The sequence below is a fragment of the Somniosus microcephalus genome, chromosome 12 (genome assembly GCF_052327205.1).
Source record: "Somniosus microcephalus isolate GS21.2 chromosome 12, FLI_Smic_1.0, whole genome shotgun sequence".
Taxonomy (NCBI): domain Eukaryota; kingdom Metazoa; phylum Chordata; class Chondrichthyes; order Squaliformes; family Somniosidae; genus Somniosus; species Somniosus microcephalus.
Window position 1 is genome coordinate 70,491,621 of NC_140998.1, and position 25,045 is coordinate 70,516,665.

General features: G+C 41.0%; 2 protein-coding genes across 4 annotated transcripts in view; one reads left to right on the top strand and one right to left on the bottom strand.

Moving 5' to 3' along the window:
- Positions 1–250: 250 nt before the first annotated feature.
- The window catches only part of tdrd9 (tudor domain containing 9), a 117,079-nt gene continuing 92,284 nt past the window's right edge, over positions 251–25,045 (top strand). For 2 of the 3 annotated variants that reach the window (XM_086003092.1, XM_086003093.1), the window contains exons 1-3: positions 252–482; positions 21,841–21,941; positions 23,899–24,056. In XM_086003092.1, the coding sequence (XP_085859218.1) occupies positions 316–482; positions 21,841–21,941; positions 23,899–24,056 (426 nt within the window). In that variant the 5' untranslated portion in view covers positions 252–315. Of the gene's footprint in view, positions 483–21,840; positions 21,942–23,898; positions 24,057–25,045 lie in introns of all 3 variants that reach the window. The other variant, XM_086003094.1, reaches the window with a different exon arrangement.
- On the bottom strand, positions 5,476–7,858 carry rd3l (RD3 like). The gene is made up of 2 exons (XM_086004140.1): positions 7,560–7,858; positions 5,476–6,009 (listed from the first exon to the last, which is right to left on the bottom strand). Exons 1-2 carry the CDS (start codon positions 7,856–7,858, stop codon positions 5,712–5,714), a joined length of 597 nt encoding a protein of 198 aa, XP_085860266.1. The 3' UTR covers positions 5,476–5,711.

The window sequence follows — 25,045 nt, forward strand, 5'->3', positions numbered from 1 at the left end:
TTTTTCTTGGTATTACCTGTTGTCCTTTTTTTTAACATTCAAGTACAACAGTACTTATACAACTCATCTATTACATTACATTCATTGACCACAATAAAAAGGATAAAGCCTCAAAAAAACAGTTTTATGGTCAACAATATAATACAATAATAATTTTTTTACAGGTAAACGCCCATTTGTCTTACAGATAACCATCACTGCCTTTCTGCGTCTATTGGCGCATGCGCGAGTTGAGAGCCAGTTCGTGCCTCGCTGTGGCGGCAGTGCGCAGGCGTAGGGAAACCTCGTGTTCTTGCTTCCCGCAGTGCTGGCGCCATGATTCGGAACTTGTTGGCGCAGCAAATACAGGACTGGTTCACCATCGACAAGACCGTCGTGGGCGTCGAGCTGCTGGGAGGAAAACGCGCTTCTTTCTCGGCTGATCCAACGAGCTCGGGTGCAGGGCAGTACGGCCCCGAGCCTGCAAGCACCGGAGCAAAGCGGTGAGAATGGCTCTGAGCCTCGACCGGGCGGCCCGGCAGGGCATGTGGGCGCAGCCCTGTCGGCTCCAGGCCTCTCAGTGGGCTATCCCTGCAGATTATCGACCGGTGCCGCCATCCAAAGGGGGATAAATGTCCACGGCGCCATTATCGGCAGCACAGGCACTAATTTCCAGACTCCTAATGCACAAAAACATAAAGACCTGTGGTTTTTATTGGCACACACGCGCCCCTTCCTCACTTCTAATTTAGATATTCGGTTCGTTGGTTGCATTTCCAGAGTTAGTGAATAAATTAATTTCATTGAGAATACTGAGCAAGGAGGAGCAGACTTCATCCCAAGAATCATTAGCGGGTGTACTTTTTTTTATTAAAGATTTGCCCCGCCCCAATTCTGTTATTTTTTTATATAAATATTTTGAGTTCCTTTAGATAATAGTTTACAGGTACTGGCTGTGCAATTGTGCTGGCGGGGAACAAAGATTTTAATAGTTCAGGGAGAGATTTGTGTGCTGAATATTGATCAGGTAAAGGAATAACTTGCATTTGTTCAGCAACTTTCTGGTCTTCCAGGTGTCCCAAAGTGCTTCACAGCCAACGAAGTACTGTTTAAGTGTAGTCACTGTTGTAATGTAGGGAAATGTGGCATCCAATTTGTGAACACGGTAAGATATCCTAAAGTTATATACCTGGCAGATAAATGTTACTTAAACTACTTGTTTGTAATTTTTGTTGTTGTTGGTTTTCATGTTTTAAGAAATATGTTGCATGCTGACATTTTTTCTCTCTATTGTGAAAGGATGACTCCTTTTTTCTAAGTTACCATTTTTCCTGCTTGATGTCTTTCATGCATGAACTGTCGCTGAGAAGGAGACCTGCATTGTAATGGGTTGGAAATGGGATTGGAATCTCTGCTTGAGGTTGAACAGGATGCCTAAATTGCATAGTCTAGTTCAGACTGACATTGCTGGGGAGGGGGTTGGTATTGGTGATGGTATAAAGTTTGTGCTGGGTGGCTTTGGTCTTCCCATTGTTTAACTGAAAGAAGCTAAAACTCATCCAGAACTGAATGTTGAGCAAGCATTCTGACTTCACAGGGATAGCAGAAGTGTTGAATCAGGTGGTGGAGCAGTAGAACTGCGTGCTATTAGTTTTCATGTCGAAGCTGTCCCCTTTTCTGTGGATGTCACCAAAGGGCAGCATGAGGAGTGTTTGATGGATCCTTGGACTCGAGTTCAAAGTGTACCGGTACGAAGAAAAATCATTGCTAGAGATGCTTTGTCTCCAATTAGATAGGCAAGAGTGGAATCAAGTGAGGGCAATCACATGGAGATGGTTGATGAAGGAAAGGTGTTGGAAGAGGATGGTGTAGTCTGCTGTGCTAAGGCTGTACAGGTCGAAGAGGATGAGAAGGGATAATGCACCGCTGTTGCAGTCACATTGAATGTCATTTGACTTTAGGTTTGGTTTTGTGGAAACCTAATTGGAGGAATTCCTCAAGTGTTAACTAAATGGACACTGATCTGGGATGTGACATGTTCAAGGAACTTGGAGAGGAAAGAAATGTTGGATTGAGCTTAATTATGATGGCCATTCATCGTTTTATAAATGAAAATATATGGCATTGCATCATTTTTAAAATAGAGCCTTCCAATCTTATTTACAAGACAGTAAAGCAAAATATAAAAGTTGTTAGTCGTATAATGTGCCCTGTACATAATTGGAGCTCCTGTATTGAATGGAATATTGAGGAAAATTGTTGATTTTAGCTTTCCAATGTTGAGAGTGTGAGATGATATTGCCTTGCTGCTGAGGTATCCTATTTGAGATCTGGAATTAGCTGTATGTGTAATTGTATGAGAACCTATGTCATACGGTACACAATATAGTAGTTCCTTCTTTTAAATGCTGTAATGAACACTTTGGGTGTTGTTACAAGCTTAGGGTTTTCTTTAGATATTTTCTTGGGTGCAGCAGTTCTGCTCACTTCCCTAAACAGTTTGAGCATTTAATGTTTAGGGTTATGCCCATACTGCCCAAAATCTAACTAGATGTTTACATAACCCAAGGGTGTAACAATAGGAGCCCCTTGTGATCTGAACTGGATACGTTTTGTTTTTCACATTTGCTTCTCCAATTTTTTTTTGAAGGCAGACTGCAAACCACTTGGCAAGATGAGGCAAGATACAAATTATTAAGTTGCTTTATTTCACTCTCAGCAAGTGAACAAGAGTAACAGTCAAAGCAAATTCCACTTCTCAAACACACAACAAAAAAATAATCAATCATACCCCCACCATGTATCTTTTTGCTATTACCTTTCTTTCAAACTACTACCAACTGAGAAAAGAGACCACCTGTATTTTGAGGTTCCAGCTCTGGGCTTCATGCTTCTATCTCCAAGTCTCTTGTAAACCATGTCTGCCCTTGTCTCTTTTTTCTGTTAATTTTGATCCCAGGAAGTAGAGGAGTTGACTCTTTGACACCTTTCTGTGCAGGGATTCACCAGTAGACCTGCCCACCTTACTGCCCCTCTTCAAGGCATATGTCCTTGACAGACACTTCATGCTGTGTCCCACATGAATAGAGTTGTCCTCACTACAGTAGATGTAAATATTTGTTTGGTCATCTGAGACAAGATGACCAATTGCTTCTTGTCTCTGCTCATCTTGGCTAATAGGCCTGGGATGAGACAATAGGCTGAGAGTTATGACATCCCCCAAACTGACTGATCTGGCATTAATACACATTCTCTAAAGCCTGTAGCCTTTTTTAACCTGTGCAAAATCACTTCTTTTAAAGCACAACCCTTAAATACAACTCTCCCAAAATGCTATTCATGAAGAAAAAAATTAATCAAATATCCTGAAACCTGAGAGGTGTTAATGCTCTAGGGAAGTGGCGGTAGGGATTGTGGATGCATTAGTAATTTTCCAAAACTCCCTGGACTCAGCTAAGGTCCCGGCAGATTGGAAAACTGCTAATGTAACACCCTTATTTAAAAAGAGTAGTAGGCAGAAGGCTGGAAACTATAGACCTGTTAGCCTAACATCTGTGGTTGGTAAAATGTTAGAGTCCATTATTAAGGAGACAGTAACAGGACATTTGGATAAACATAATTTAATAGGACAAACTCAGCATGGTTTCATGAAGGGGAAGTCATGTTTGACAAATTTGCTTGAGTTCTTTGAGGAAGTAACATACAGGGTGGATAAAGGGGAACCAGTGGACGTAGTGTATTTAGACTTCCAAAAGGCATTTGACAAGGTGCCACACAAAAGATTATTGCTCAAGATAAAAAATCACGGGATTGGGGGTAATATTCTGGCGTGGGTGGAGGATTGGCTATCTAACAGAAAGCAGAGAGTTGGGATAAATGGTTCGTTCTCAGATTGGCAACCAGTAAATAGTGGTGTTCCGCAGGGGTCAGTGCTGGATCCCCAACTCTTTACAATCTATATTAACGATTTGGAGGAGGGGACCGAGTGTAACATATCAAAGTTTGCAGATGATACAAAGATGGGACGGAAAGTAGTGAGTGAGGAGGACATAAAAAACCTGCAAAGGGACATAGACGGGCTAAGTAAGTGGGCAGAGATTTGGCAGATGGAATACAATACTGGAAAGTGTGAGGTTATGTACTTTGGCAGGAAAAATCATAGAGCAAGTTATTATCTTAATGGCAAGAAACTGGAAAGTACTGTAGTACAAAGGGATCTGGGGGTCCTGGTGCACGAAACTCAAAAAGTTAGTATGCAGGTGCAGCAAGTGATCAAGAAGGCCAATGGAATGTTGGCTTTTCTTGCTAGGGGGATAGAATATAAAAACAGGGAGGTATTGCTGCAGTTGTACAAGGTATTGGTGAGACTGCACCTGGAATACCGCATACAGTTTTGGTGTCCATACTTAAGAAAAGACATACTTGCTCTCGAGTCAGTACAAAGAAGGTTCACTCGGTTAATCCCGGGGATGAGCGGGTGGTCATATGAGGAGAGGTTGAGTAGATTGGGACTCTACTCATTGGAGTTCAGAAGAATGAGAGGCGATCTTATTGAAACATATAAGATTGTGAAGGGGCTTGATCGGGTGGATGCGGTGAGGATGTTCCCAATGATGGGTGAAACTAGAACTAGGGGGCATAATTTTAGAATAAGGGGCTGCTCTTTCAAAACTGAGATGAGGAGAAACTTCTTCACTCAGAGGGTGGTAGGTTTGTGGAATTTGCTGCCCCAGAAAGCTGTGGAAGCTACATCATTAAATAAATTTAAAACAGAAATAGATAGTTTCCTAGAAGTAAATGGAATTAAGGGTTACGGGGAGCGGGCAGGAATTTGGACATGAGTCTAGGTTCGGAATGGTCATGGCCCTGTGGGTAGTGGAGCGGGCCTAGGGGCCGTGTAGCCTGGTTCTGCTCCTACCTCTTGTGTTCTAATTCTGTGTTAGATTTCAGGAGATGGTTTTATTCCTGTTCCTGGCTGGGGTGGAGATCGCCTTTACAGAAGGTAAGTACTGTAGAAAATATAGGGACAGAGTGATCTCCTGGACGAGTTTCGATCGCCTAGATGGGTTGGAGAGGAATTTCCCAGATTCTTTCTCCCAAATTGGCCATTGGGTTTTTTATCTGGTTTCTCGCTTCTCCCGGGAGATCACAGGGGTTCGGGTGGGATGGAGAGTGATAGAAGATTTGAGGTTAGGATCAGATCGGCCATGGTCTTGTTGGGTGGTGGAGCGGGCTCGGGGGGCCGATTGGCCTACTCCTGCTCCTATTTCTTATGTTCTATGAAAGTCTGCATACTAAATTATCAGATGTCCAGTAAATGTACCTCTCTTGATTTTCAGTATTTTTTTTTTTTATTCTAGAAATGGACGAATGTTTTATATTCCAAAGACAGGCAATGAGTTTCTTTCAGGTAGTCAGCATTTTGTAACATTACAATAGTAGAAGTTAGTGCAATCAGTGACTTAAAGTTGATTCTAGGGATTAGAATATGATGGAAGACATAGATCTTGGGATGCCTGCTTTCAGCTGTGCTGTGTGCTTTCTGTGGCTTAGATGGAGGGTGAGTTATTTTCAGACTTCCACTGTTGCTGCTTTGAGCTGGCCATTAGGAGGTATATGGCAGTGGCCTGACAATGTCTTCCTCTACTCAACCTTGAGGTAGCTAGTTCTGGAACTTGACAGAGTGGGGGTTTGAATCTATCTATGTTGATACATTATGCTGTATATTCTCTCTAAGCATTATTGGAAGGGTAGCATTGTGGAAGGTTCCAAATCTTTTGCACCACAGTTGGGCAAATGTTATGTAGACTTTTATCCACATAACTAGAAATAGTTGGAATCTCTTCTTTGTATTGGAAAATTCTTTTGGAAGCTTTACTGGATGTTGGAGTGTGTTTTTTAGTCCATTGTTGTTTGACACTTCGTTGCTCATTATCTTCAGCTTTGTTGATGGAGTCCTGCAAAACTTGCTTAAAAATGCTGATTAGTTCCTGAGGTACGAGATCAGCATCTGCCGACACTTCTCGACATCTGTTTAAAAGGGCATTGATAGAGTTAAAAAAGTGACACTGCTATCTATATGTTAAGATACACATTTATAATAACAATTGCAAGCACATTTTTTTGTAGCCATACACTGAATTATCTGAAACATTCGCCTGTATGAAAATTGTTCTAGTGCTGCCCATTGCATTTACCACTAGGTGAATATGGGTGACCCAGACTCCTGGCACCTTTTAATAAATGATGGACACTACATTGCTTTCCCTTCCCATTTCTAGTTTTGTTTTTAATTCTGAGATTACAAATCAGAGGAAGTCATGATCGAACCTTTTCGAGCTCTGGTCAGACCACACCTTGAATATTGTGTCCCGTTTTGGTTGCTAAGACACAAGACAGACATTCAAGTGCTTGAGGCAGTGTTGAGAAGACCGTAGGCTGATTCCCAGTGCCAAAGGTCTTGGTTATGAGGAGAGATTAGAGAATTCGGGTCATTTCGACTTTAAAAGCAAGTGTCTGACAGGTGATAATATTGAGGTATTTAAGAGTGGTATGGAAAAGGTAAATCCAAAAATTTAGCACAAGGGGATCACAAGTTTGAACTAGTGAAATGCAAATTTAGAACTGTTAGCATGAATTTGCTCGTCACACAGAGCGATTAAATACATGGAATGAACTCTGGATGGTGTAGTGGAGGTGAAAACCCTGTAATTGTTTAAAAAACAATTGGATGCTGCAGTGGAGGACTTTAGGGCATTTCTGGATGGTTTGTGCTCAGGTGGACTGAATGACTGACTGTCCTCTTCCGTAATTATCTTGTGACCTTGCTGGGTAATGAAGCACTCCTCAGTCAGAGTGCAGGCAGATGATTAACATCTCCCAATGTAGTTTTTCATTAGTCCACTAGGAGGTGTATCTTGTGTCTTGTACCACTATTCCACAGCTCATTGTATTGCTGCTTGTTGCATCAAATGTACAGTTGAAATGATCAGCAACTCTTGTGTCATTCATATTCAAATAAGGTAAAGTAAGTACTGTGGTTATTCATTGGTCTATACATTTTTGAGCCAATTTTGCCCTTGGTGTTGTTACATTTCCAAAACCTTAAACAAAGACAACCTAGATTAACCCTTAGACTTCGGATTGCTCTAGGGAAAACTCTGCTTCCTGGGCTGGAGTTTAAAAAAATCATTCTATACAGTAATGCTGAAAAATCTCTGAAGATTACATAGTTGCTTTATTGCTGTATTACTGTACTAAGCAGATACTTCAGTGCAGTACTGAGTGAGTGCTGCACTGTTGGAGGTGCCGTCTTTCGGTTGAGGAGTTAAACCTCGGGCGGACATATGATCCCCTGCCACTATTTTGAAGAAGATCAGGGGAATTCTCCCCAGTGTCCTGGCCAATATTTATCCCTCGACTAACATCACTAAAACAAATGATCAGGTCATTATCACATTGCTGTTTGTAGGACCTTGCTGTTGGGCGTGGGGGAATTCAAGGAATACTGTTGTGAATTGATAAACTGTAGTTCATTATATTGTGTAACCAAACGCGTCCATTTAAAATGAACTACTCACTTGCAAAGCACAGCTTCGACATGAGAGGGATGGATTTTTGAGCACAAAAATTCCAAGTGACTTTGATCTTCAGGTTGAATAGAAAGTTCCTGACTCGGGGAGCTTCTGAGACGGTTATCATTTGTGGCAGGCTTCTGGATTTTCTGTTCATCAGGTGATAAATTGGCTAGCCTTTGGCTTTCTTTCATATGCCATGTTAATTCCATCATAAGCGATTTAGTTACAAGTTTTGATCTTGCTTTTTGAATGGGTCTGTGAGATTCGTGTTTTGATCGATTCATCCACTCAAACAGAGGCATGCTGTAATTCAAATGAATGTGAACAAACATATTTTAGAACTTTGAAATTCACAAGTCAGCATGCGGCTGTTCAGAATCTCTGAACAAAACCTTCATGCCAAAATTAAAGTGACAGGGAAGTCCCATTTGCTTAACATTTCCGGAGTGATTTGTTTTGGAAGCCAAACCTATTGCATCTTGTTTTCATAAAGCATCTGCTGAAAATCATTTTCCAAAATGTGACTTGTATTTCAAAGAGACAAGGAAGGATAGAATTTTTCCAGGTACTGATCATGTAATTAATTTTTAAATTCTCTTTAGAAGTAATAAGTCAGAATTAACAATAGGGTTTAAAATAAAGAACGGCAAAGTAAAAGTGTAGACAATTCTGTGTAACATTTATTGAAAATTTTGCAGCTTTTTTCCTTCTCTTTAGTCTACATTGTGTAATGTTACCTGACTGAGAGGGTGAACAAACTATATGCTTTCAGCCGTTTGATCCTGCTACTCTTGAACTGGCCGATGGAAGACAATCTTGCAATGCACAAGCTCACTAATCCTTTGACGTTATGTCCCCCCCCCCCCCCCCCCCCCCAAATCCTGTGGGGAAAAAAATGCCTCCCTTGCTCTGCTCCCTTCCAGAAGGCCTAACTGAGATTGCTTGATGTGCCAAGAATTTTGAAAGAGAACCTGCTAACGATCATTGCTGCAGTTAGTACAGCAGTGCATGGTGCCACCAGACTTCTTTTTTTCTTTAAAAATAAAATTGAAGGTTCCTGCAAACATCCCTTCCAGTAGTTTGTTTGTGCTAAATTGTACTTAAATCTGAAATATATCTGCTCAAGTAATGTCTGGGTTGTTAGTTTACCAACATGTACAATGCCGAAATAATCTTCAAATCTGCTTACCTTTTAATTTGTTTTCCTTTTGACATTAGAGAAATATCTCAAGATGTGATCAACTAATCTGAATCTTCTGTATAGCTGAGAGAAGCCGTTTTTCATCTGACAGCTGATGTTCACTGTTGTACAAAGCTTCTAGTAAGCAACCTCATCTGCGGAAGGAAGATCCAGTTCTGTTGCAAAGTAGCTTGATCTGTGCTGTATGTACCACACAGATCTAGTTATTAAGAAACATTGATTTTAGCCCTTCAGTCATGATCTGCAGACTTTGACACTGGATTTCTTGCAAGGGTTTTGTTGGTGCAGTGAGCTTTATTGTTGGCAAGTGAATTGGAAGTGAATCTGTGTGTTGAAGTGAACTAGACACATGCCGTTGGGGAAACAGCTTTATTCATTTCACTAAGTATTTCATCTTAAGGCATAAAACCTATCAAAGATGATTTTTTTTTTTAAAGTACTAAATATATTCCAGACAGGGTTGTGGTGTTTTTATGATCTCAAAAGTGAATGGAGATGGCAGTTTTTGTGCGGTAAAATATTCATTGAAAAAGATGGTGAAAAATGCTGAGTTGTGGACTTTTACAGCAGACCAGAAAACCTAGCACAAGTATATTAAATTTATAAAATTCTAAAAGTAGTAGTCAGTGATGAGATGCTGGAAATTTCAAGTGGATCACAAAAGCAAGACGATATGGTAAAACACGACAGAATATATAGTCAAGCATAGCAAAGTATAATATATAGATTGTTATACAGTCAGTGTTATTAATTGGTATATACGTGCGATGTTGCTTTTATTAGATTAATTTTATAATCTTTCCTTTTTTCCTCCCCTTTTGTATATTCTTCAACTTAGTTTCTGATATCACTGCCTTCCAGGGATCGATTATCTGGCCTCATAATTCACACTCCTACATCATTCACAGGTCAGAAAGAGGTGTGTTTCATGGGTGGAGTAGGTCTTTGTCACAGCATTCTTCACTCTCGTGAGAGGGAGCATTCTACCACAAGGTGCTGCAATTTTTGGCTTGGTTGCTTTATGTTGAACCTGCTCCTCCAAAAATGGTAGTAGTAGGTTTGAAAGACATTGCTTTATTTTGGTGGCCTTTTGTGCCCTTGTACTGTACTCAATACTTGTGTCCATATCTATGTATATACAGACACTGGGTTTCTTGCTGGCGAGCTTGTGATCATGTATTGTGGGTAAAGTTGATAAACTACTATGGCACACACTTTTTAAATTAGCACTTTCTGATTCAATTTCCCCTTTTATAAGTTCTATTCTCTTCTCTTCATGGTATTTCCATGCTCTCTGTTTCCCCAGCTTAGATTGAGGGAAGACAACCCACTCCCAGGCCTCTAACAATGGGGTTGCTCTTAATCTGACTGTTGAGGTTACAGATGTGGCCCAGGATAACTTTTTTCCCCCCTCATTGCTTTCTAGCTGATGTCACATCCATAAAGAATTGCCTCCAAACCCCTTTGTATTCTTCAGAAAATGGTATCAACAGCTGTATTGCTGGACACGGTTATCGTTGCTGGTGATTTCCTTCATTAATGTTTTGGAATTAAAATAGAAACATAGTAAAATTGGAGCAGGAGTAGGCCATTCGGCCATTCGAGCCTGCTCTGCCATTCAATATGATCATGACTGATCCTCTATCTCAATACCATATTCCCGCTATCTCCCCATACCCCTTGATGCCTTTTGTGTCTATTCTTATTATTGTCTGTCGTAGTGGTTTGGTACAACTGAGTGGTTGTTTTGACATTGTGGTACACAAAGTTCAGGTGTAGAGGTAGCATTTTATAAATGCATGTATTTTAACCAGTTTTCTGAAATAGCTAGTGAACTGAGATGTTGTATTAAAAATATTGTTAAATGGAATTGTCCTTTTGTGGTCAACAGTATTTTTGCATCAAAATAAACCTAGTGACACATAGGCTGGAATTTTCAGTGTCCGATGCGCTGGTAGCGGAGGAGCCCTGGAGCGCATGGGGATCCCAGAAGTTTCAGCGGCACGTTTGTCGTTGGCTTTTTAACGAAGCCACTGCATTTGCATCTGACTTACGGGTTTCCCGACCAATTAACGCTAGCGGGCGTGACGATGTCACGCATGGCTCCAATTCAGCTGGGGTATTTAATGGAATACTGCAAAGATGACCAGTTGAAGGTTTGTGGAGGTAGCAGAAAGATTGCTTGGAGAGAAAAAATGGAGTTGCAATGTATAAAAGCTGCCCCTCGCGTCAGTGATTCCTTTCTGGACCTCCTGCTGCAAGGTGTTCGGGCCAGCAGTGAGGTGTTACTCCCTGTTGACTGGAGGAAGAAGCCAGCCTCAATGACAAAGAAGGCATAGCTGGAGATAGTGGCGGAGGTGAGTAGCAGGAGTGTGGTGGCACGGTCGTCGATTCAATGCAGGAAGAGATTTAATGACCTCGATCAGGAAAGGTGAGTACAATGCCACATTCAACTACATTCTGATGTGCGTGTCACCCCCCAACTCCCTCACGCTGCCTTCCCAAGCCTACTTCTGCACATCATTTGTCACACAAGCGTACCTTCCAGGTGCACCCATCCCTCTTTGTTTATGCACTTCCTCACATCCCCAACTGACCATCCACCATTGACACTCACCCTCATCTTCATGCAATGTCATGCCTCTCCCTCATAGTCACCCTCTACAGATGTTGCCCATTCATCCATTCCACTGAATCCATGACTCTCACTCAAAGGTCTCTTGTTTCCCTCCTTGCAGAAGAAGAGAGCACCGAACACCAGGGAGAGGCAGAGAACCAGAGGTGGCCCTCCAATCATCGCCACGCTGGCTGCTGCAGAGGAGGAGGCACTGGAGCTGAGTGTCGGTGTTGATGGCGGTGGGAGATTGGGAGACGGGGAGCTCCCAGCTACCTGGTGACAGAATTAAATATCACACAGCCACAAGGCATACAACAGTCACTCATGTTGACTTGATGTCAGCAGCCAGTGAAATATGATCATGTGCAGAATGTTCACAAGCATTCTTACCATGACCGTTCTAATTCATGTCTTCAATCTCCCACAGGCCCATCAAGTGTCCAAGAGGCAGTGGAGCTGGAGGAGGAAGACGACTCCTTCAGAGGAGGTTGCTAACTGAGGGTGTATTGTCACAGGACGCATGCACACCAAGCACCAGCGCAGATACACACGTCGGTGGGATCATCAAGTCAGATTGCAATGTTGTTACCTGGTGTGTCTTAGATCACGTGAGCAAGAGCAGATGGTGCAGACAGGGACAGCAGTGGCAAGTCCTTGTTGGAGGGTTCAGGACGCTCCAAGCTCTGTTCAATTGGACGCAGATGCTGAACCTGGGGGGCGGTCAACAAAGAGGATGATTCTGGAGGAACAGCAAAAAATGCATGAGGTTCTGGTAGGATTTCGAGCCATGATGTGCACGTTTGCAGAGAGAATGGAGGAGTCCATTTCCAGCATGATGTTGCAGATCTTTAGATGTGTTTGTCCATGGGAAGGGTGACCACCTGCATGGAAGATCAAACACGGCAGTCAAACAAGTGCATGCTTGCACTCACCAACAGTTTACACACTGGCACCTTAACTAGGATGGATCAAAACCTAGCCTTCGATATTCATCGCCCCACTGATGTGCAGTAAACTGCTCTCCAGCTCATTGCTAGCAAGGAAGTGTGGGTGAGCCATGAGAGGGTTGATGACGTAAGGGGATATAGAAGTGGGGACTCTGCTCAAAGCACTTCCATTTCTCACCTGTTGCTCTCACCTGTTGCGCCCACCTCCCCCCAGTCAGAGCCCCACATGCTGCTTCCTGTCCCGATGGCTGAGTCTGCCCCTGCACAGGTGCAGGCGGAGTAGTCTTCGACAGAACCCTCATAGCTCCAAAACCCAGAAGGCGTCAGCCAAGAGTATCTGAGCAGTCAGAACAGGGAAGTGAGCAGCCTGCTTCTACCTCTGCTGAAGCCACAGGGGTTGCACGACATAGAAGTGGTAGGAAGAGAACGATGAAAGATTTGTAGTGTACAAAGGTATGCACGCTGGTGTGTTAGCCGATGTTACACTGTAAAGTTTTTGTTTAAATTTTGAGGCATATAAAAAATTTTCATTGCACCACCTTCCTGTCTTGCCCATTTTTGCCTGCTGCATGGCAAGCGGCCTTGTCACTTGTAGTGAATGGTAAGACATGACTTAACTGCACGCAATGGGTGTGTGTGAAAGGAATGGTTTGGTCATTGTAGGACTGCTTTGTGGGGGGGGGGGGGTTGGGGGGGAGGAAGTGGGTTCAGCACCTGGGTGCCAGGTGGGTGCACTGGTTCAACCTAACTAAATCGTGCCATTGAGGCCATCCCAGGCAGCAATGTGCGCCGTTGCTGGTGCCATGTCCACATCAGGTTCTCCTCCGAAGAGGCTCTGCGCCTCGCTCCTCCTGCAGCTCCAATCCTCACTCCTGCGCTGTGTTGTGCAGAGCACAGCATACCAGGATCATTCTGGAGACCCTGGCTAGTGTGCATTGAAGGGCTCCTCCAAATCTGTCCAGGCATCTGAAGCACATCTTCAGCATCCCGATTGCTTGCTTTATTACACATTTTGTCATTTGGCTTCATTGGTTGGGCTTCTCAAGGATGTCACCAGCCACGTCTTCAGTGGACACCTCTTGTCTCCAAGCAGCCAGCCGGTCAGTCTGGTCGGAGGTGTGAAGAGCTGAAGGAGGGTGGACTGGAAATCCGGCACACACCTGCATGATTTCTCTTTGTAGTTGCAGACGAGCTGCACATTGATGGAGTGGAAGCCCTTACGGTTCAAAAACACGACTGGGTGATCTGGGGGTGCCTTGATCGCCGCGTGTGCAGTCGATGATTCCCTGCACCCGTGGGAAGCCAGCCAGAGCCACAAAGCTGAGCGCCCCCTCATTTTGGCTGCCTTTATTAGTGGCGAAGTGTACATAATGGCCTGCCCTGCCAAAAATGGCATCGGTCACCTGGGTAATACATTTGTGGGCAGCTGACTGAAATCCTGCAAATATCTCCTGCAGATCCCTGGAAGGGACCTGAGGTGAAGAAATTGAAGGCGGTGGTAACTTTGACAGACATTGGCAACACGTGTCCACCAGGTCCACTTGGCAGCAGGTGGTCTTCCAACAGGCTACAAATGTCTGCCACGACATGACGCGATAGCCTGAGCTTCCTGAGGCACTGGTGTTAAGTCATGTCCAGGAAGCTGATCCTCTGCCTGTGTACCGTGATTTGGGGGTATCGCCTCCTGCGAGCTGCACCCCTGTGTTGAACAGGTTGGTGAGGAGAAGGCTGCTGCTGTTGCTCATTTTGGTCCTCATCTGAGGTCCAATGTGAAACAGCATAAGCATGCTGATCTGATATATGACCGATTGTAAAGTGGAGATCAGATGCACAATACTCCAGTGTAGTGAGAGTGACCATCAAAGTTGTAGAAATCACTTGCAAAGTAGTGAAAGCAAACTCTCAAAACAAGTGCTGAGAACAAAAGCCTTTCACTTAAGCAAGGAAGCAGGTGTGAGGTCTCGGTACTTATGCGATATTTGTTGCCTGTCATTTGTTCAGCTCTCTCAATTGCCACTGTGCTCTCGCCTTGCTTTCACTGACTAGTTCCAGGAAGCCCGGGAATCTCGTGCGCACCCAGTAAAACTTGAAACCCCAGGTAAAAAACAGCCTTAATAGCCTCTTAACTAACTATTAATTGCTTTAAATTGGTAACCCGCCTCTCCCGAGGGGGTTTCTTGCACTCAGCCGAAGTGCTCAAGTGAAATGTGGAAGCCGGCGGGTTGAAGTCTGCTTCCGAACGCGGTCAATTTCAGTGCATTTAACCACCCATCCGCTCCCAAACCCACTCTTTCCTGTTAAAATTCTGGCCGTAGTAATGGGATTTTATTGTTGTGGAGCTGTAAGGAAGCGTCTGTGTTCTAATTACTTAATAATTTCCATATATAAATTAGATCGCAATTTGCATACTTATGTGATCCTTTTAAGATGATGGCTACATCCTCAATGTCATTAAAAAAGACTTGTGATTTCAGTTACAGAGAAACATGGATCCAATTTTGGATATCTCATTACAAAACTAGATTTTGTATCTTTGCTATCTTTAATAACTGATCCTGACCCTTGATTATTTTTTACAGATCAAAATAGAGGTAAAGTAGTGACAGTGCGTCCATACTTGGTGTAAAGATATTTTTTGCCATATATATCTGGTAACCTGGGGTTTTGTATTTTATATATAATGCTGTTTTTATTACTGTTATATCTGTATAAATAAAACATTTTAATTGTAACAGCACATTGATTTGTGACTAATATAGAAGCATATTCATTCTAAGTAGTATATAGGAAATAGTTTTCTTTCATCACATTAAGTTTTGCTGAGTAAGTATGCCCTTAAGCACTCATTGTAGATGTTCTTGCAGAATTCACTGTCACTGAAGCAAGAGAAAGCCATAAGAAAGACGTTGCTAAAATGTGTTCTCATACAACCAGAAGACTTAAATGCTCTTTATTGCTGCTACTTTCAGCAATCTTAAGTGTTCTTGCAATATTTGCCTCAAGATAGTTCTGAAAATTTCAATACCACGATACTGTAACTACCAAGAAACTGATAAAATAAGTATCGGACCTGAATTTTTAAATTGCTCTTTTTTTACACTTTTAATAAAGTTCCAGTGCTTTATGTATCATCTAAGGAGATGGGAGAATGTAACTCGCAAAATGGGGTAGAAGAGCAAAGGGATCTCTGAGTACAAATACACAAATCACTAAAAGTAGCGCTGCAGGTTAATAAGGCCATTTATTAAAAAAAAAGAAAAGCAAACCAAGCACTGGGGTTTATTTCTAGAGGGATAGAATTGAAAAGTAGAGAAGTTATGCTAAACTTGTATTGAACCTTGGTTAGACCACACTTGGATTACTGTGTACCAATCTGGTCGCCATATTATAAACCAAGAGTGACTGCTGCCAATGAACCGGAAGCGAAGTGTTAACTATCGGCATAAGCAGATAGAAACACCAATTTAGCTTTTAATTTTTATTTTATTTTCGACTCAGTTTGGCAGCGCATAAAGGTTAACTTTTCTCTCTTGGCTCAGTTCGGCAGCAATGATCTCTTTTCCCCACCCCCTCCCCATCTTTCTCATGGCTCACTTTGGTAGTGCATAAATGTTAATTCAATTTTTAATTTTTATTTTCTTCAGTTCGGCAGCAGCGATTTTTTTTATTTTTTTTTAATTTATTTTTTTTCTTCTTCCCCAACTCCTTTCTCACCAATCTGTGGGCAGTCTGGCGAGAACAACCAAAAGACCACTGGAACTGTGCATGCGCAAATAGTTTATTTCGTTGACCGAAGTCGCGTCCTATATTATAATAAGGATATAGAGGCACTGGAGACGGTGCAAAAAAGTTTTACAAGGATGATACCAAAAATGCAAGGTTATACTTATCGGGGAAAGGATGAACAGGCTATGTCTCTTTTTCCCTTGAAGAGAAGGCTGAGGGGTGACCTAATAGATGTCTATAAAATTATGAACGGTTTTGATAGAATAGATACAGAGAGTGTTTCCACTTGTGGGCAAGAGCGAAACTAGAGGCCATCAATATAAAATAGTCACCAAGAAATCAAATGTAATGGGGGTGGAGGCATAGAAGTAGGAAGGGTCTAGTTATATACTGTAGTTTGTATTGGAGAAAGATGAGCTGAGTGGTAGTTTCTGTATTATGAAAAAATGTGTGCATTCTTTCCGTATAGTCGGGGAAAATATAAGGGATTACTAAGTCTAACAGTGTTGTCACGAGAGATCTTACTACCTTGGCTAAAAGGTTCTGACAATGCATCAACTGACTGCTTCGTCAGGCTCATTTCTCCTCTGACTAGATTACATTATTTACTTTTAAGTAGAGCATGAAGGAACATTTTAGCCTTTAAACACGATTCTTCAAAATATATTAGTTTCAAAAAATGGAATAAAGGTCACATTATTTTTCTATTCCTAATTAAGACAATACAATGAATAAACAAGTGAGTATTTGGAGTATTGAGCATAAAAATATTTGTACAACATTTATTATATTTACCACTAATCTAACAATGCTGTAAACTCTGATCAACAATGTCTTAACTTATCCCCATAGTTTAAAATATTCAAGTTCACTGCTGTAATGAGAGGAAATTAGGTAGTTGACCTATGCTGGTGAAAGTGACCTAGCACCCTAGTATTCAAGGGCAGAAGATGACCACTGAAGAGAAGGCACTAGAGTCCTCACTTCAGTAAAATTAAATTGTCTGTTTTTAATGAAGCAACATCAATTCTTAACATCTAATTGATCCTTTTCCCTCAAGTTTACCAGTGCTTGTGTTTGCTGCCAAGGTGGTGTCCCAAATCTCTCTGGGTTTTGCCAGATGTTATAAGATACTACCCAGGTAGAAGATCCCATCCCATTTAAGTTTCTTCTGCTTGCGGGGGGGGGGGGGAATAAAAAACTAGCTTCCATCTAATGACTTCCCACTTGGCTTAACTCAGATTGGGAACTGAGTGGAATAGGGAATTGAACATGCATTTTCACAAAAGTACCGAGTGATTTAAGAGATGGGCAACCTGGAACTAATATAACCATCTATTTTGAAGACCAGTGTTGTACATTTAACACTGCTGATGGGGCTCCTCTTGTAGTCACATAAAAGTTTGCAGCTTAATCTGTTGAATTGATTATACCTATGCTATTTCTTTAAGAAGGTCCCCACTCATATCTTTCCTATCATTCTTTTCCTCCTCCTTCTCCCCACCTTCACAGTGAAGAGGCCCAGGCTATGTATTTCTCCCAGCCACTTTAATGATGCTCCATGATAGTGCGACGAGAATTGTTTCGAAGCAGGGAGAAGATACCTTAAAATAACTGCTTTCTTTACAAGGTTTCTGCAGAAAATGAGTACTTTCTTGCTATAAGCTAGATCATCTACAGACCTGGCAGGATAGGATAAAATATGTTTGAGAACGAAAATTGTTGGTTGAGGTAATATATAGTTGGAAGAACTTGGGCACGCAATCCGTCATTGAAAGCCCAGTGGTTAATATGCAAGCTTTTAAAATTTGGTTCGTTGGCCTGATTCTTAGACAGATCTTGGAGAGTAGGATTCTTTGTTTCACGAAGTAGAAGCAAAATGTTTTTGTCAGCAAATAAATTTATAACTTGCCTTAAGCAACTCTGACAAATTTGTTTCCAGTTCTTTCAGTAGATATGCTCTGCCCATGTTCTAAAAGCAGCTCCCTTGCAGCAGTGTAACATCTGCCTCACTGAGCAACAAAGCAGATCAGCCAATATTCTGATGTTTGTCATAAGATTTTTACTTTTTAACACTTATTCTGTAGCAATGCATTTTCTTCAGAAGACACTGCTAGTGTAGTATGTGATTGCTGGTTTCAGTATCTCTCCCTGGTGTAATGACTCATGCCTTCGGTTACTGTGGAATTCTTTTTTCTGACGTGTCTTGAAGAATGAGTTAAATAATAAGACTACTAGAAACATTTGACATCCATTTTATTGTTGTATTTTGCACTCTGGGAAAGCATCTCTGAAATCGGTAGCTTTACAATAATTAAAAGGAACTGGGTTGATATGTATGGTAGTTGCATATTGATAACTGAACACTAGATGGTCACCTGATGTCAGTAAGCACATTGGAGCAAATTACACTCCATTGTATTGTATTATTTTGTTACTCGTTACTGGAAGTAAAAGGAGCTAGTTATCACCACACCAATTTGAGTGTTTAGTCAGACGTAACTAGGCTGAGCTATTTTTTCAGTGTTTCTTTCCTCTGCTTCTACATGGTGGAACTCCAGCTTATCTAGTTAAAATCTGCTTTAAAGAGTTGCAGTGGGAGAATTGTGCAGGTACAATTTTAGCAATGTTCAGATCTACAGGAAAACAATACTTTGGTAAAATTTCATGTCTATATATGGACCTTTTGTAAAATCCTGTAGATGTGAGTGCATTTTCCAAGTTGAAGAAATGAAACAAAAGCTCTAAAGTAAGCTGTACTCTGATCAATATTAAATGAGAAAATTTGTGTGGGCATTGTTCTAGCTCTTTCCCTTCCTTGTCTTTGTTTGTCCTGTTCTCCCGCTCTCTGTTGAAATGCATCCAAATGTGTCGATGTTCATTTACAGCATCTGCTTGAACATTTGTCTGGTGATGCGCAATCAATTACTCATAAAAGACTGAGAGTTAAGAGAGTAACTAAAGGCTTTTATTAACAAAAGAATGAAGGTCGACCGGTCCAGAATACAAAGGGCTGGGGAGCAGTCACCTTTATATTAGGACTTGTGGGAGGAGTCAGCCGAGGCATGTCCAGGCATGTACACAGTGGAATACAAACAGTGGTTTACCACATCTGGTAACTTGGCTTTCCTGGTACTCAAGTCCTTCATAGTGCACAGTTAATTTGGATCAATTTTCAGTTTTCTTCATAATCTTGAAAATTTTGAATAGATCTCACAGTCTAATGAAAATTCCAAACTCAACCTTAACCTTTCCTTCCAACTCCGATCTCGATACATAGAAGCATCGTTACTCTTATATGTACCCTCCCATATATCTTTCCCATGGTTAGGTATCTGGTAGTGCAATCATTGCTTCCAGATACGTCTGACAAGAGGTTTGTACAGAAACAGTACAGCCTCTTTAAATTTGTACTCCAACCCTATGTTCATGCAACCCAACACCTTATTTGCTGCCTTCATTGCAACCAAACACTGTGCTGATGGTTTCATCGATTTATCCACTATAAACCCTAAATCTCTTGTGATTAGCACACTATACCACTGCTCTATTCAACACACACTCCTTGTTTTGGTTTATAGCCTTTATACTTAAGTATTAAATAATCACATTGAATTTCATCTGTCAGCTATTGGTCTGGTCATATAAAAATCTAAAACTTCTAAATCTAATAGCTCTGTTGCTCATTATTTGCCCCGCCTTGTGTTCTAATGTTATCTGAAAATCTGGAGTAGCTTGTCCAAGTTACTAATTTTACGTTAAAAATATCACTGTTTCAAGTGTGACCGCTGGGATGTTCTGGCAATCTCAAAATAAATTCTTTCAGTTTCTGTGGTGGTGGTTTGAATGATTAGAGTTAGGACCCTTGGCTGTTATTGCTGACAGTAACCTAATATCTGAAGATCTGCAGTATTGTACAACAGGACCTGTGATATTTGGAATTTTTTTTCTTAATTGTTTATATAAAATATACTAGTAAATCTCTCATGGAATTGCTCACAGGCTGGAGTAAGGTATCTGATATTAACAATACATCTACTGAAGTCTAGATGCGATTGTGGTTTTCTCATCTTTTCAATACAAGAAATTTACTAAAGCAGTTTAATGGATGACTGACATGAGGTAAAAATACTATGTACTTTGCTGACGCTAAAAGATGTAGACCACAACATTTGCAATACTTCTTCACAAGTAACTCTGTTATGTCCCCTCTTATTCTCAGTTGTTTGCATTATATTTTTTGCTCTACCTCTCACCTCTGATTTGCAGTATTTGCTTAAGATGCAAGTACTTTATTGTACTTGTTCCAAACCTTCCTTTTTCTCATTTTTTTTTTCCCACCCTGCTTTCCAGTAACACGGCCCAGGGAGATTTTTCCCCACTCAAATCGCCTCAAAATTTCCCCCCCTCTATCTCTGGTGAAACAAGAGACCCCTTCAGTGTCTCAAAATACTCCTCCCAAAAAAACCATCATTCGCTCAGAATTTCTATTCAGTGGCTTGAACTTTATAAAGCATTGGAGAAAAAAAATATTTGTTTTCTATAGCTTCTGCCTCACCATTGTTACTTGCAAATTCTTTGTCTGGTTATTATGGTGCATTCTTAAGTATTGTAGCTGCACAGGAGCAGGGTGAAAAATACAACTTGCATAGAAACATAGAAGATAGGAGCAGGAGTAGGCCATTCGGCCCCTCGAGCCTGCTCCGCCATTCATTGACATCATGGCTGATCATCCAAACTCTGTACCCTGTCCCTGCCTTCTCCCCATATCCCTTGATCCCTTTAGCCTTAAAAAATATATCTAACTCCTTCTTGAATATATTTAATTAATTGGCCTCAACTGCCTTCTGTGGTAGAGAATTCCACAGGTTCACCACTCTCTGGGTGAAGAAATTCCTCCTCATCTCTGTCCTAAATGGCTTACCCCTTAACCTTAGACTGTCACCCCTGGTTCTGGACTCCCCCACCATAGGGAACATCCTTCCTGCATCTAGTCTGTCTAGTCCTGTTAGAATTTTATAAGTTTCAATGAGATCCCCTCTCATTCTTCTGAACTCCAGCGAGTATAAGCCCAATCGACCCAACCTCTCCTCATACGTCATTCCTGCCATCCCAGGTATCAGTCTGGTGAATCTTCGCTGAACTCCCTCCATGGCAAGAACATCCTTCCATGATGCATCTGCTTCTCGCGCATGCAGACCCAGATTACATTTCTTACTCGAGTTCCAGACTAAATGCAGAACTATGTTGGATAGGTTTTTAATGATTTTTGTAACTTTGTTGTAAATCTGAATTTGTATACACAGACCTGAGTAGGGAGGAACGGTGATTGCTGAAAAGAATGAAGAAACTATTTGAGCAGTCAGTTTTGTGGTACTTGCTGGTTTGTGAATGGTAGCTTTGGAAACTTTTTTAGTGATTTTGTTTGATTTTTTTCCCTCTGCTATTTAATTAATTCCTTATTGATGTATTTTTTTCTAACATTCGTCAATCAGGTATTTGGTAAAAACATTAGCAGTCATCATTTTGCCCTCTGATGCATTACACTTGTGGCGTCTGAAGATTAATACTTTTGAGGTGTGTAGCTTCTAAAGCCACACTTTGGAAGGTGTGATGCAAGACTAATTATTATAATAGATACATATAGAAAGAATATGTATATGTTAGAATATGCTTATGTGCAATGGCTAGTGATGTTTAGAAACTTGTATGTCTAGAAGTTTAAATTAAGAATTGCAAAGTTAACACTTGGAAGAAATATTTGAGCATTAACAACTTTTTTGTTTGTTTCAGCTGTGAATTAGAAGAACAGGTGACCAATGTCAAAGATGAAAACAGCTCTAGATATCAAAAGGAGCAACCAACCACTCACTGGGAGGCGCTTCCTGAAGCAGGTACAATGGAAATGGATTGTGTAACCGACAAAAGTTCTGACAAATAAGAGATTGGCGTTGAACTGCACTTCAAGTCAGTAATCTTAGTAAACCTGCATTACTTCAGCCAGAATAGTAGCTGATACAGGCAATTCATTTTATACAGAGCCCTAGATTGCACAGTGTGTGCTGGCTGAGCAGTTGTGTGGTAGCCAGAACATTCATAATACTTGTCAAAACAAAATTGAAGCCTAAAAATATTTTAAATTTGATATATATCAACAATGCATTATCCTACCAGGATCATAGATCCAGACTGACTTGCAAATAAGCATTATTAAATGTCTAAGATCCAAATTTGCATAGAAAGCACCAATTACAGTGTAGAACGTCCACAAACATGTTTCTCTCTTTCCCACACCCCCTCCTTTTGAGCATGATGCTGTAGTTTGCAAAATAAAGATAGATGACTGCTGGAAAAATCCTTGCAAATATTGCAAAATTAAGTAGAATTAATTTGAAATCCCTGAACTTTGAATCTAATCTTAAATATGTTTAAAATCTTGCATCTGCATCTACTTCCTGTCTACAAAACCTAATTTCCTGTTAACAAATTTGTTGTACATTTGTGCCACTTTTCCATTTATAAATTCCTGTGTCCACATTTAGAATGAAAAATGCCTACAAACCTGTCACTCTGTAATTTCATCCTCCCACTACTGGTGGTACAGTATTATAAGAGCCTCATCTCTCATGTGGCTCGTTTAACACCACTTGTGGCACTGTAGAGCCTTTGTCTTATTTCCAGGTATTCCGTTACAGTTTAACTTTCTTTACTTGGAAGTTTTTTGCCTTCCCTCATTTTCTTTTAAGATATTTTGTTTGAAAAGTGAAAATTTCTCCGATTAGTTTTTCAGCCCTTAGTTCATCCAACTTGTTGCCCCAGAGCCTCCTTTTTTGCCTGATCGTGGACCTCCCCCAATACCTAGCCCAGCCTCATCATCACCTGTACTTTTAAGTATCCCATTTGGATCTTTGAGTGAGCCTTAGGCCATTATGCTACCCTGCATATTTTTCTTTTACATTGGGGGATGTTTCACAATTTCATGCAATTCTCAGGATTAGGGCTGCTCGATCCCTCAAAACATCCTCTCCTCCTCGCTTGAGCTTCCCTCAATCCTTCCCCTTACCACCGTTAAACAAAGACCTACGCATTGCCATTGCAATGTGTTCTATAAACTTAGTGTGACTAAATACATTTTTGTCTGGAGGGCTTGTGTTCCGATTCAGGTGTACTCAAGCTACTTTGTTCTGCTCATGCCTAAGGTAAAGTCTACTTCCACAGACAAACCCACTGAGTTTTGGATCTCTTGATTATATTGGCAATGGCCCCTCTTGGTGTCATGCATGTAAAAAAATACTACTGTTAATTTAAATGCATATCTCAAGGGATGAGATTCACAGAACAGCAGAGCTGGGAAAAGTGGATTAGGATTCAGACAAAGCATCTGAAGTACTATTATGCCCCAATTTATGCTGTCTAATGATCAGATATTGGGCAATATGGGGCACTCCTGAATATAAGATGTTTCTATAATGGGCGGCTGATCTGCAATGTCAGTTAAATGCCTGGGTGGTAAGTTGAAATTCTATCCCAATGTATCCAGAATTAATTTAAACAGAAATTGTAGATTGTCTGAAATTAATTCTTTGCAGTTTTGTGTTTTTATTATGGTTAATTGCTGTCTGGTTTTATATTTCTAATTATTCTGGGTAATTTAGATCCTTGGTGAGTAATGGTATGGTGACCAATTATCAAGTAAGAAAAGGCTGACTTTGCCGTACAATTTAATCATACTTACTTTAAATTTGACTGCATTTTGAAACTGACTGATTAAAGCATAACATTTTGTTTACATTTAAGCAAATTTACTTTTAAAAAAAAGAGTTTTTAAATTAAACATTCAATGTCTTCCAGATGCAGACAGCAGCCTGTTGGAAAAGGTTGATGAAGACCTTCCTAGCATTTCCCCTCAGACCTCAAGACCTATTCTTTCCACTTTAAAGACAATAACTAATATAGAAGTGGCAGCATACAGCTACCCAGAACTGCCAATTACTAAATATAGGGAACAGGTAGGAATGCTCTTCAGTTTGTGCTACTTATTCCAGTTACTGTGCCAAAAGGAAATGTTGAGCGCATGAATAAGCAGGTATAATTGCAAAATAACAACAGAAAATGCTGGAAAAACTCAGCAGGTCAGGCAACATCTGTGGAGAGAAATTTGAGTTGACGTTTCGGGTCGAACCCTTCTTCAAAACTGGAAAGAGAAGAAACTAGATCGAAGGCAGGGCTGCGATCAGACAAAAGAATAAAAGAAACAGAAGAAGTAAAAGAGATTAGAAGCTAGACGAGATGGTAATAGGCTGAGATTAGGTGTAAAGTGTACTGGCAGGGCAAGAGATAGCTGCCAGGTGTGAGAGAGAAACAAAAGGAAAGGGGGGGTGGGGGGAAAGGAGTGGAAAAATTACAAGAAAAAATGAAAGAGGTCGAGGTTATGATCTGAAATTGTTGAATTGCAAATAATTGCAAACAAGACTTCGTTGTAAGCTACGTTTTTCACAAGACCATAAAATTCGTTCGTCTTTTCTGCAGCACCTTCTTTCAAATAATAGTCAATGTACTGAGTATTCGGATTCCAAAAATGTTATAATTGAGTGGATGTTATTCCTGGGTTTTGTTGTGTGTATATTGTAATGTAAAGCATGGGCGGTGCGACTGAAGAGAGGCCTCTCTGAAGCGTGGGAGGAGTGGCTGTGAGAGGCCATAAAGCGCAGGGGCCGGTTGTGAGTGGAAGCTTCTCTGACACGGGAGAATCTGAAAAATCTTCTTTATCCAGAGAGTGGTTAGAATGTGGAACTCGCTACCACAGGGAGTAGTTGAGCTGAATAGCATAGATGCATTTAAGGGGAAGCTAGACAAACGCATGAGGGAGAAAAGAATAGAAGGATATAGAAACACAAACATGTTGGAAATACTCAGCAGATCACGCAGCATCTGTGGAGAGTGAAACAGAGTTAACATTTCAGGTCAATGACCTTTTGTCAGAACTGGAAAAACTTAG